Source organism: Ammospiza nelsoni, chromosome 13, assembly GCF_027579445.1.
Source record: "Ammospiza nelsoni isolate bAmmNel1 chromosome 13, bAmmNel1.pri, whole genome shotgun sequence".
Classification (NCBI taxonomy): domain Eukaryota; kingdom Metazoa; phylum Chordata; class Aves; order Passeriformes; family Passerellidae; genus Ammospiza; species Ammospiza nelsoni.
Window position 1 is genome coordinate 13543300 of NC_080645.1, and position 13320 is coordinate 13556619.

The 13320-nt window shown below is 49.3% G+C and overlaps 1 protein-coding gene across 1 annotated transcript in view; it reads left to right on the forward strand.

The window, feature by feature from the left end:
• The first annotated feature begins 6094 nt into the window (after window positions 1-6094).
• The window catches only part of NECAB2 (N-terminal EF-hand calcium binding protein 2), a 70397-nt gene continuing 63171 nt past the window's right edge, over window positions 6095-13320 (forward strand). The window contains exon 1 of the mRNA XM_059481540.1: window positions 6095-6292. Within this exon, the coding sequence (XP_059337523.1) occupies window positions 6095-6292 (198 nt within the window). The remainder of the gene's footprint in view (window positions 6293-13320) is intronic.

Here is a 13320-nt window from a genome sequence, read left to right on the forward strand (position 1 = left end):
AGGGCTGTTGATGTCTCAGTGAAACCCATTAAATTACATGAGTTTGATCCCAAAGTGGCAAACACAGCAGCATTTTAAAATAGCTCCACAGCCAGGAAACCCAATAACATGCTCATGAAGTGATTTTGTCTGTGTGTGTGTCCAGCAGTGTCTCCCAAACTCTTGGTGAATAATTGTGGGAGCAGTGTAAGATATAAATAATTTCCCCAGGTCTGTCACTTTGAGGACAGCAAATAAGGACAAATAAAATGCTGGAGGAAAAATGAATGTGCCTGGTGCTTGGGCAGTAAGAGGCAGCACTGAGTGTGCTGCTAAACTGATGGTCTGCACCCACAGACCAGCTCACAGCTGGAGCTGCAGTGAGTGTCCTTTGGAGAGCCCCTGGCAGATCCCTGTCCCTGGCTGTCACTGGGTTTGTCCTGAGTGTCATTTAGCACTCTGCAGTGGCAGTGACCCCCTGCAATGGGGATCCCTGAGATCCCTGGCCCTGGCTGTGACGGTGTTCACAGGGGTTCTTGGATGAGGGAAGAGATGAGGATCTGGCTCCATGTTTCAGAAGGCTTGATTTATTATTTTATAATATATATTACATTAAAACTATACTAAAAGAATAGAAGAAAAGGTTTCATCAGAAGGCTAGCTAAGAATAGAAAGGAATGGTAACAAAGGTTTGTGTCTCCGACAGAGTCCAAGCCAGCTGGACTGTGATTGCCCATTAATTATAAACAACTCTTTGAGACCAATCACAGATGCACCTGTTGCATTCCACAGCAGCAGATAACCATTCTTTACATTTTGTTCCTGAGGCTTCTCAGCTTCTCAGGAGGAAAAATCCTAAGGAAAGGATTTTTCATAAAAGATGTCTGCGACACCTGGCTGTCCCTGGGTTTGTCCTGAGTGCCATTTTCCACTCTGCAGTGCCAGTGATCCCCTGCCCTGGGGATCCGTCCAGGCTATGGCCACCAGCAAGCCCCGGAGCCACGCAGAACTTCTGCTGCTGGCTGTGCCCTGAGGGCACATCACAGCCACCAGCAGCTGCTCCAGCTGTCCCCAGTGCCAGCAGAGCCTTTTCACATCCCAGCAGGGCAGGGCAGGGCAGTGCAGGGGGTCCCACTCCCACTCTGGTTTGTGTGAAGCAAGCCTGGCTGGTGGGTGCAGCCCCTCTGGGCACGGCTTTTGGGCCAACATCGCTCCTGTCCTGCGGTGCCAGCATCACTTGGAGGACAGAGAGCAATGCCTCAGGCAAAGGGATGCTCAAAGGGAAAGCTCTGTGTCCTTCTGAGCCCCCTCCAGGTGTTCAAAGCTTTAGCCACAGGCTGAACATGTGAAGAATAAGAAATGTTTGTGTTTTACCTCTCTAAACTGTCCATCCCCCGAGGCAGCTCTTGGCCAGAGCCCTGCCCGTGCCCTGCCTGTCCCCTGTGCTTTTCCCTTTGTCATTGTTCCTGCACTGGGAACCCCCAGAGGGAGTCCTGCTTTCTTTGAAAGCTGTCAGATTCCACTTCCTGAGCACTAATTAACTGTGTTTATTGTCAGAAATAAACTGGGGAGATCTTCTTTCCTCCCACAAGTGCAGTCAGAGATGATATCTGCCAAGCAAAGAAGGAAATTACTTTAGAAATTAATTACAAAGGGTATAAGCAATGGGAAATGTGCCAGTCCCTCCCTCCCCACTCTTGTTATGAAGAAGCTTGATAGCTCTGATCTCAACACATTCTCAGACACATTTTGACTATTAAGAGTGCAAATAATCAGTTTTATGTTGTAATTGGGGAGGTCAGTTATGAAGAAGCAATATTTTATTTAGATGCCATAAATTAAACTTTTTAAAATTGGTGGTCATGTTCACACACAGGCTTAGGAGATGTGAAAGTTTGTAATTCTCCATTTCCATGTTTTCCATGCCAATATATATGATCTGAAGTGAGGTATAGGGCACAAGAAACAAAAGGTAATTTTGGAAGGTCATCAGAAGTGGATTAGCTTGTTCCAGGGTCCTTAATAGTTCGGACATCAGTTGCATATTGAAGGGAAAAATATTTTGGTTTGCTTTACCTGAACACCATTATAAGTAATAAACATGCAAGAAAAACGTCGCTGTAGCTCTTCCCTACAAATCCACAATCACAAGGTGCATTGAATCAGTGGCCTCTAATCAGGGTGTGTTAGTTTGGGTGTTAAATGTTCATTTCCTCAATTACCAAAACAACAGAGCCAGATAAACTCCCTTAATAGTCAACACCAAAACAGAATCAAGCAACACCCTCTGAAGTTATTTAGCAGCCATCAGCAGAAGGATTTGACCCACTGTTTGCCTACAGTCCTGCACCTCAGAATAGCTGAAAGACAATATTATTCAGGTTTAGAGGTTTCCACTGAATGGGGCAGGAGGTGAAGGCCATATCAGGAGCTCATGTGGAGGCTCCAGCCCAGGTGTCCTGAGCTGTACAGGCTGCCCAGCCCAGGCAGGAGCTGAGCTGCTCCTGAGAGGTGGACCTGACACTTCATGAGTGGTGAGGGGAAGCTGTGTCACCAAACCATGAGCTCTGCTCCCTCCAGCTTGCAGAGGGAAGGGGCTGTGTTGTGTTTTCAGGAGTTAGCACCCTGGGCTGTGCTGTGTTTTCAGGAGTTAGCACCCTGGGCTGTGCTGTGTTTCCAGGAGTTAACACACTGCACATGGACACACTCCCCAGATCCTCTTCAGTTCAGACTGGGGTTACCATGGTGCTGTTGGCAGAGTGGCATTTTCAAGCTGGGATATACATTTTCTTACAGTGACCTGTTGATGCTGCATCATAACAAACATAAATTAATAGAGGGACTCAAGTGTCAGTTCTGCTTCCAGGCTGGGTGAGCAAGGCTGCTCTGCCAAATCCCCATCTCTGTGACAGGGTTGCCATTTCCTCTTCCTGCCACTGAACTGTTGCATTAACCCCAATCATCAGTACATATTAGTCAGTCATCTGTGACATTTTGCACCAGGCAAGGCTGCAGGTCCTGCCTGTTGGAAGTTTTTAATTAAATAAAGCTGCCTGCTGGGTGCAGAGGGACAGGGGGAGAGAAGGCAGAACTCAAAGGGGAGATGAAAGCCACTGCCTCTGCCCACACCAGGCTGTGGGCAGGACTTCTGCTCCTCTTGGACCTTTCCTTCAGAGAGGCCTTTGTGTTTCAGATGGCCTCTCATCTGGAATTACAGCACATGGTTTGTGCTCCTGCTCCAAGTTGTTCTGGAAAATACTGGCTGTAGCACCTGAATAGGCCCCATATGAGAGCTGGCAGAGCAAACCTTGTCAGTAGGAGAAATAAACCTGTGCTGAGCTCCAAATGTACCAGGCAAAACACATTGTTAGGTCAAGGTCAGCCTTGAAACTGGACTGGCAATACTCTTCTTTGAGATCTCAGACTTCCTGAACCTGGAGCTGGGAGTGAGAGGGAAGAGATCTCTGACAGCCTTCAACAACCTTCCTGTCCAACTGATCCATCATTTATAACCCTACAGATGTCTGGAACGAGGCGTGTGCCCGGCCAGCACAGCAGTGGGGAGGCTCAGTGTTAAATGTCAGGGTGGAGAAGGTGCAGAAGCAGCAGCTGCCTTTCCCTTTCCTTTTCCCATTCCCTTTCCCATTCCCATTCCCGTTCCCATTCCCTTTCCCATTCCCATTCCCGTTCCCATTTCCTTTCCCTTTCCCGTTCCCATTCCCGTTCCCATTCCCGTTCGCATTCCCGTTCCCATTCCCTTTCCCATTCCCATTCCCGTTCCCATTCCCTTTCCCTTTCCCATTCCCATTCCCATTCCCTTTCCCATTCCCATTCCCCTGCTGGCAGGGCTGGAGCTCTGTGCCTGCAGCACAGCGTGGGAAGCAAAATGCCAGCAGGGCAGGGGCTGTGCTGCCCTTGGCCCTTCATGGCCTGACCATGCTGAGCCTCCAGAAGCTGTAATTAATTAATGCTTGCTGCTTTCCCAGGGATGCACTTTGCCTGCTGCTAACTGTGCTTTTTAGCTGCATTCTCTCCCTTCTCTCCTATTAATTGCTGTGCCACTCAGCATCTGCATTTTGAATAAAGCTTTCAGGGCAGCCAGTGGGTGCTGCTGGCCCTGCTCTCTCCACCTTTAATGAAATGCACTGAGTGTGCTGGGTGCCCACTTTTTCCTCAAAGAGAGACTTCACGGGAACTCGGGAATAGCCCTGAGTATCACAGCCCAGTACAAATGGTTGGCTTCTTCCTAATGTCTGAATGGCAGAATTTCTTTTTTTATCTTGATCTGTTTAGTAGGAAAAAGGAGCATTTTAATGCCACAGAGCTGGTTTTGACATAAGTAAGAGCTGTTTTTCACAAAAGCACAGAAATAGCCCCAAACTTCAAATCCAAGTAATGAATCTTCATAACGAATAGAAAGGAAATTTCAAAGAACCTTATTTCTAAATTTATTCAGTCAATAGTTTTAATTAGCAAGCATTTATAGTAATCCTAACCTGGGTGTGATAAATACAGTCTGAAGCAGCCATTTAGTGGAGGGGTGTCTAAAGGAGAAAGAAGAATGTGAATAATCTGAGCATTGTACATGTACAGAAGAGCAGAGTAGCTCTGACCATGAGGGGCACAGGAGGTTGGCACCAGCTCATGGCAAGGAGGACAAGATGTGGCTTGGCTTGGCTGGGCTTTGCTGTGAGAGGTGATTGGGAACTGAGTGATGGGTGGGTTGGACACTGCTCTGAGCATCCCTGTGAAAGAGCACAGAGCCACTGAAGTGCTCCACAAGCCATCATAAACCCCTGAAATTCCTCTGTTTCCTCCATGAGTTTTGCATTGCTGGAGAAGGAAACCCTGACAGGCAAGAGCTTGGTGAAAGAGGAGCTCAGCCCTTGGGTGTCCTGACCTACTGCTGGGCTTCTCTGTGCCTCGTTTGATTAGGAGGCTTTTAAGAGCTTCCAGCTATTTTCCATGTACTCCAGCAGAAAGAACTGGGCTCCCACTCGCTTTTCTTTGAGCAGCAGCTGAGAGGAAAATGCACATTCCCCACCTGTCACCTCAAACGCAGACAATTCACCCCAATTTACCTGCATAAAGATGGGGCATTAAAGAAGCAGCTAAATAATTCCTCCTTTAGGCTTTTCTGAGGGTCTGGGTTGGGGTGAACCGCAATGTGTAAGCTCTGTGGAAAGGAACCATTTACTGCTGTTTGTTTCACTGAAGGCAGTGGTTGGTGAGGCCCTTAGGAGTGATCCTGCTGCTGGAACAGGACTCTGTGTGGGAATTCTGCAATGCTTGCAGGGATGCTGGGTGTGCTGGCTCCTGTGACAGAGCTGCTCAAATCTGGCCCTACTGGGTCCTGAAGTCCTCTAGAGCTGCCTCTGAGAGGGTCTGGCTGCTGCAGGTGGGAAAAGCCCTTTGGAGCCTGTGGCTACTCCAGAATTCCAGGGAAACCTCAGAGTTTCTGGGCCTGAGCTCCCCTGCTTTGGTGCCTTGCTGGGTGTGAACTCAAACTGGGAGCACCTCCTCAGGTGTGGAGTGGGAAATTAAATTGCCTAGTGCCATTGTGTCCAGAAGATTTATTGCCTCTACTGCAAGTCTAAATCCTGCTGATTTAGAGGCTGAAGCTGAGCACCGGAGTATCTCAAAGAAATACCCTCACAATACAGAATTACAGGGTTAGGAGTATTTTCCAGCTGGGCACTGTGGTTAGTGCTGTAGCCACAGATGCTGCAATTCCCCGTCTGGAATCGCTGACCATTCATCGAATAGGGACTTTTTGGAGGAGGGATAGGGGTGCAGGGGCAAGTTTTATTTACTAGCAACAAATTCATTCTCTTCTGCCCTCACAAACAGCTGCTAAAATCTGCTGTGAGTGAAGGGGAGATAACACGGATACAGTCTTTTCTCGACATAAAACCCCTAAAAAAGGCGCTTTGTGTTGTAAAGGGGGCTGACCTCTCCCCACCCCAAAACTCCCCCGTTGCTCTCCGGGCAGCATCCCCGCGGACCCGCCCGCTGCTCAAAGAGCGGCGGTGGGAGGAGGAGGAGGAGGAGGAGGAGGGGAAGGAGGAGGAGGAGGAGGGGGAGTCCCGGCGGCGGGATGAGGCCGGGCTGAGCGATGTGCGAGCAGGCAGCGCGCTACTGCCGGGCCGGGGTGCAGAAGCTGCTGCGGAAGCCGGCGCCGGCGCTGCGCGGGCTGGACGGGCTGCTGCGCTGGGCGGCCGCCAGGATGGGCGACAAGGGCCTGGCCGACAGGGAGCTGCTGGCGCCGGGAGCCACCGCCGCCCAGAGGAAGGGCACCTCCGTCATCCTCGATGTGAGTGCTCCCTGCATGCCTGCATCCCGGCTCCTGCCTGCCCCTGGCAAAGGGAATGTTCCCCCGCTCCTGCCTCGAGATGTTCCCGCAGCCCGGCTCCTGCCTCCCCTCGGTAGCGGGGATGTTCCCCTGCTCCTGCCTCCCCTCAGGAATGGGGATGTTCACCTGCTCCTGCCTCCCCTGGGTAGCGGGGATGTTCCCCCGCTCCTGCGCTGCCCGGAGCCGCCCGGCTCGGCAATCCCTGGGGCTGGCTGGGCGTGTGGGTCCCGCAGCCTCCTGCCCGTGTCCCGCAGCCGCTCGGATCGCGGTTGTTTCCCGGCTCCAGCCTCTCCCGGAGCAGCTGAGCAGGGTTTGCAGCCCGGCTCTCCGCTCACCTGGATCCTGCACGGCGGGCGGCTCGGCAGCAGGGCTGTTCCCCGCATCCTCGGCCGGCTGGGATGGCATGGGATGGGCAGGGGATGCAGCCCAGCTCCGGCATCTCCCGGGCTCGCTGGGTGTAGGGGTGCCCAGATTTAACAACTTCTTTCCAGATCGGTGCCGCTGGGCTGCCCAGGCTATGGGGCTGCAGCCCGGGTCCTGTCCCGGGGCTGCACCGCCCGGGCTGGCCCGGGTCCCCTGTCCCGCTGCCCTGCGCTCCCTGGGACAGCTGGGAAAAGCTGCGCCTTGGTTCTGCGTGTGCTGGAGCGGGCTGGGCACGGGGTGCGGTGTGGATACTGCGCTCCTCTCCTGAGCCCATAGCATTTTTTACCGGATGGGCGTGGAGATGTAGCTTGTGCCCTTCTCCTTGGCAGGACTCTGAACTCTCAGAGCTGCCTGGGCTTTGGGGTGCCCCGTTCAGTGCACCCTCTGGATGGGCTAGGTGTGGGTGCGCACCCCGGTTCTGCAGCCTTTTCCCAGGTCCTGCATCTGAGGATGCACTGTAGGTGTTTAATCCTGGCTGGGGAGGATGTGCTCAGTGCCTCGATTGCTGTATTTATAGGCTCCTGATTAGGGAGCTACCGAGGCTGTTTGCACTTAAATGAATTGGGAGAGTGGGGTGGAATCAGCCGGAGTGCAAATGGTGTAATTACAGTCTTTCTGCAGCATCTAGTAATTAAAGACATGGATCCTCTGTTTTGCTATCTCCTAGCTTAAAAAAAAATAAATAAAAAAGAAGTAATTAATGCAAAATAAACTACTGAAGCATTGGCTGTAGTAAAAGATAACTCATGCTCTCCTCAGAGATAGGATAGGCAGTAGTAGCTCATCAAGGCAAGCCCTTACACTCTGTAAATAATTTGCTGAACCCGTAGGCATTGGCGTGGGCTGGAGAGTCTGAAACTCTTCCTTCTCTGAGCATCCTGAGCTGGGAGGCGCTGAGGTTCCCTGAAGAACCATTGTCTCTAATTGCCAAAAGCAGCTCAGAGAGCAGGATGGATGGATGGGTGGGTGATGCTGCCCGTGTTGGGGCCGGCAGGTGGGCAGCTGCAGCCTGGGGGAGTGAGCTTCTGGAAAAACAAGTGCAACTCACACCCTAATTCTTTTAAATTAACTTGTTCAGGAGGGAATTCCTGGGATTTTTTTCTATATTTTTATTGCTTTGGCTTGTTTTGTTTTTTAATCTGTCCTGAAATTGCCAAAATCTTACAATAATTTGGAATCTGAGTTTCAGAGCGCAAATGCAATTAGGAAGCAACATTAAATTTATCTAAGAGGTTTCTTGAGTTAGGAGTGTTTTGCCACCAAAATGGTATCTTATCCATTCAATTTTACTATCTTTAAGTGATTTATTTTTTCACTTTGAGCTTTGAGATTAGGAAAAGAGTAATGAACTTTCAGAATGGGAAACACAGTAGAGCATTGTATTATTTCAGTGGGAAGTACAATAGAGCTGGGCGTGCAGCTCCTGATCATTTTTGCCTTTCACAATGGTACTGGGAGCCCTTTCTCACCTGCTGAAAGTAGAAATGGATTCTGGAAATGTAAGATTTGAGAGCTTAGGGGTTTTTTTTCCCCTCTTCCTTAGAACTTGATTTTCTCCTTTTTCTCCAGGCACAATAGCAAAGGCCATTGAAGCTGTGGCTTCGCTGTAATGGGCTCTTCAAGTGCACTGCAGACCCCCCTTTCATACAAAGGGTTTCAACAGGGAACACCTATCTAGCTTAATTTTCACACATTAGCATGAAAGTAACAAGCATCCCACTGAACGCTCAGGGATGATAACCTGTTTTCCATTTAACTCCTTCACATTTTTGCTGATGGATGTGCTGGGGAAGCAGCAGTCCCAGCCATGCAGCAGAGCGGCTTCTCCATGAGGGAGGAAGAAGGAAAAGACCTGAAAGATTTAATGTTTAACTAACAGGTTTCCATGAGCTATGTGGGCAGTTTCTTGGGGGCTGGAGGAGGAGGGGAAAGCTTGGGCTTGGTTATGAATTAGGTAAAATGGCTTTGACACCAATAGTACCTTAGTCACCACTTCTTTCTCTTCTGGCTTTCTTTTAATTCATCCATCCCCAGTGTTCTTGTTCTGACTCCTCCATGAGGGTGTCTGGTGTGTCAGAACAAACTTTCCTGGGCTCTTCCCACCGAAGAAACACAACTGTGCTGTTGTGGGACCAAACTGAGGCTGAGGAGGAACAAAACACAGCAAGGGGCTGAGATGTCTCCTGCCACCAGCCTGGCTACTGCCACTGGAGGATCAGTCTTAACTTTGGGCTGGCTTCTGTGCTTTTCTTTTACTTTGCCTCAGGCCTTTTAGGTAAAGATTTAAAAAGGTTGAATAGTGTTTACTAGTTCAGCATGAATGAATGAATGAATGGTCAGTTCTTACATTGGACAATTCATCATAAGGGGTTGAGATTGAGCCAGAGGTCTGCACCCATCCTGTGCCCACCCTCAGGTGCCTTCTCTGGGTCTGCTTCAGCTGCAGGAGCCCAAGGCTCAGGGCTGTGCACTGTGCAGCAGGAATTCCCACTCACAGCACAGGCTGTGGATGGACACAGGATATCTGGGGCTTCCTGCACCCACAGGGACAAACCCCCTGTATTAAACACTGTCACAGAGCTGCTCCAACCCACACGAGGAGATGGTGGCATTTCCAGTCAAGAACAAATCCTCAATGTCACAATGCTTGTGAAAAGGAGGATACATTATGTGGGTGTATATTCTCTGTGAGGTTGTATTTGCTGAGTGTGAATGAGTGCATGTGCACACAGAGCTGAGGAGGATGGCCCTGGAGGCACAGGCCATGTCCAGGCAGGTGCTGCTCTCTCTGGGAGTGCCTCAGAGCTGGCTGATCTACTGCCCTTGCTCATCCCCTCCTGCCTTCCTGTCACTGCCAAAGCCTGAGCTGGCAGCAGAAGTGGGAACCCCAGAGCACCTGAGGCAGGTCAGTCACAGCAGCTGCAGATGCTCCATCTGGTTCACAGCTCATCTCCTGCTTGGCATCTAAAATGAGGCTCAGCCTTGGTTATGAATGAGCATCCCCATGGCAGGACTGTGAGCCCCAAGCAGCACTGGCCTCCCTGCCTCCTTTCTTGCCAATACATTGATTTTTGGCTTTATTTTAAACACTCCTGAAGAACACAGTTCCATTCATTTCAGATGAGACGAAGCTTTCTGTTTTATCTACCCTGTTGTTTCCTGAAAATTAATTTTGACCCTTATCTGATTTTTTATTATTTGACAGAAAGATAATTTCAAATCCATCTCATTCTTACAGCTAGTCTTGCAACCTCACTTATGTGGCCAACTCTGGTTTGTGCTTCTTCAGCCCCATGGGATTGGGTGAGGTGTCTGGATAGAAAATACAGAGAATTTGGGTTGTGCCAATGGTCCATTTCCTAATGTACATCCAGAACTGCCATTTCCAGCCATTCTGTCAATGCCATGATTTCCAGGGCAGCCTTCAATAACAAGGCTCTTTCAGCCACAAGAATCCCAGGAATCCCTTCTCACTCCTCTTCTGTTTTGACCTTTTTTCTTCTAAAATGTTTTCATTTTGTTTGTTGAGGTTTATTTCAAGGTTCCTTCATTCCCCTTCCCTTGTCCTTGTTTACCTCCTCACTGTGAGTGAGCTGGGAGGGCTCTTTTCCTCCTCCTTTATCCTCCCTTTGTGAAATCCATGGTTTGACATCTTCCCCTGAGCTGTACCTGCAGGCACAGCTGGAGAGGAGGGCCAGGGCAGGCCAGGCTCTCTTCCTTCAGGGGCTGCTCACTGCCAGGTACAGGATCACACAGGAGAGCCCATCCCTTCTCCTCTGATCTCCAGCCTTTGCAAGTGGGTGCTTGAAATGCAGCTGAACAGAAAAGTAACTTCTAGTGCTGAACGTCAGCAGGTCAGAACATCAGCTGCAGCTCTCACCTCTCTCATGAAACTTTAATTTAGGACAGCCAGGTGAAGTCCAAAGAGAAGGTAAGAGTGAAAGCACAGGTTGGGACATGGTGTCAGCTGCTCTTCTCTTGGGGAGGAAGGGAAAAAGAAAAAGGATCTGCTTTGAAGTGGGAAAATGCCCAGAGACCTGGAGCTCTGCACAGCCTTGTTTTGTGGGGAGCCAGTGCAGATGGGACAGTATTTCTACACCAGTGGCATATTCCTTACTGAAACACAAAGTAAAACCTTTCTTCTTGCATGGGGAACACTCAACCTGGGGATGTCTAAAGACATAGTCTATAGTGACAAAGCTTCAGGTCATTATTTTCTCACATTTTCACCAGAAAGAGCAACAGAGAGGAGATTCCTACTGGTGCCTCAAGTTTGAGAAATAAAGGCCATACCTGATACAAAACCTTGTCCCAACCCCAAAGGAAGTGTCAAGACTTGTAGGGAGAGGAACAGAAAGCCAGGACAGGAATGCAGGACCATAGTATGAGGATCAACAATATTTTTAGGTCTGTGTGGGTCTCTGGATGCCTTCTTATCCAGAGGCTTTCCTCATGCATGAGACATGATTATGTTTGTCTTCTATTCTGCACCCAGATTATGATGGAAAACAGAATTTCAGCTCAGCTGCATTCTATTTTATATCAACATCTTATTAACCTGGTGAAGGGATTATAAACTCCACAAACCTTTAATAATTCTTGGGCTTCTTAGGGGAGTGCTATTGTGAATTTAATAAAATTCGTGAGAAACCCTTCATTAAGAAGCCTCCAGTGTGGCATGTTCTCATCCAGGAGCTTTGAGAAGGCAGATATAATGTTTAAATTTGAAACCATCATTTTTTTTTCAAGTTTATTATTACCACCAGGGTTTTGAATTGCTTACTTCTGGCAGTTAAATATCTACAGTAGCCATTTGAGAGAATAGCAAAAACACACATTTAGAGAAAACCTATTGGAAATCTTGACAGAAGTTCTTTGCTTTAGAGAAAATAGTGTTTATATTCATCTAAACCACTGGTAAATGGGTTAAGTGAGCCACAGACAGCAAACTGAATGCACTGCCTGTATAAATCCTATGAAATGGGTTAATGCCCATATTGTGGGCATCCTGTGGGCTCCCTGTGTGACTTAGCCTGTGTTTCAGGAGCTTTGCTTAACAGCTTCAAAGCACAGCTGATGGGGGAGATGGTGGCTGTGGTACTTGGAGTGGATAATTCCTCATTTCCCATCCGAGATCCTGCAGTGCCCCCCGGTTGGGAACAGGGGGTGATGGAGCGGAAAGAGCATCCCTGGCCAGGCTGAGCCAGGGGACGGTCCCGGCCCCGTGCAGGCACGGGGAGCCAATGGCTGCTGGGGGCCTGGCAGCACAGGGCACCTCTCCATCCATATTTCATTGGCTCCTCTCCCCCTGACCTCCAGGGCTGAGTCTGAGTGCCTTTGCTGCTGGGAGGAGATGGAGCTGCTGCTTTGCTGCAGCTCTGCCTTGGAATGACACAGCAGCCTCACTGGTGTTCTTCTGGAGCTGTCATTGCCCCCAGCCCCCTGGGAGCCTGGCACCATCATGGGTCTGCTCTCCCGCCCATAGGGAAGCTGTGAGGGGCTCCCTTCCATCCCCACCTTTCCCTTATGGAGTCTCACCACCTCCTTCCCACAGGGGAGCAACAAATCCAGGACCTGAGCAGAAGGTGTCTTTGGGCTGGGTGGGGGAGGGCACTCTGCTGATCTAGAGCATAAATCCTGGGTCTTCACAGCAGCAGCATTTTGGCAGCACTGCCAAGCTATCACAGACCATATTACATCTTTATCAGGCTCCCAATGCTCATTCCAGTGCTCATACCTTGATGCAGTGTCTGCCTGTGCTGACAGATTACTTTGTCTTAAATTGTTTTTTCCCTCCAGGTGTCCCAGTTTTTATTTATTTTTTTTTTATGTGTGCAAATTTTAGGTGCTTCAATTAAGTTGAGAGAATAAATCCTGCTCATTAGCAATAAAAGCCAAGCAGCTTGGTCCTGTGGAATAAACTTTGATAAGTAACACAGCTGATGTGATCTTTCATCAACACATCGTGTTCATTTACTAATAGTCATACTTTAGGGAGTATCTGAGAGAGTTAAAGCCCTAAAATATTCACTTAGTGCAGCTGGATATAAATACTTCAATTTCTAAACATTTCTTCCATTTCTTAGTTTTTTTTTTTCCTGTTGCTCCAAGTATTCCTTGCAAGGAGCACTGCAGGTTGAGCCTTTCTTCTGCTTTAATTTACATTTTTCCAATTGGTTTTGCCTCCCCATTCTCCCTCTGCCAGCTGTGCTTAGTGGGATGGTGATCTCCCCTGGGACCTTAGGACAGGCATTGCTCCTGGCTGTAATGCCTTGGTTTCAAAGCAGTGGGAAGAGCAACAGAAGGATGTGCTGATGAAACAAAAACCCCAGAAATAACCAGCACCCAGGAAGAGAGCTGCCTCATCTGGAGGTGCTCGTGGGGAGTGAGGATTTGGGGTGTCCAAGCCATGGCAAGAGGAATATTTCATGCAGTGGGCAGAGCATACTGAGCACAGTGAGGGATGTGTGCCAAAGCCAGCAGCTTGCTGGGGCCCTGCTGGGGTTTATTCCTTCTTCCCATAGACAAGCCATGACTGGCTGGCCTTTCAAACCCAAATTAATCAT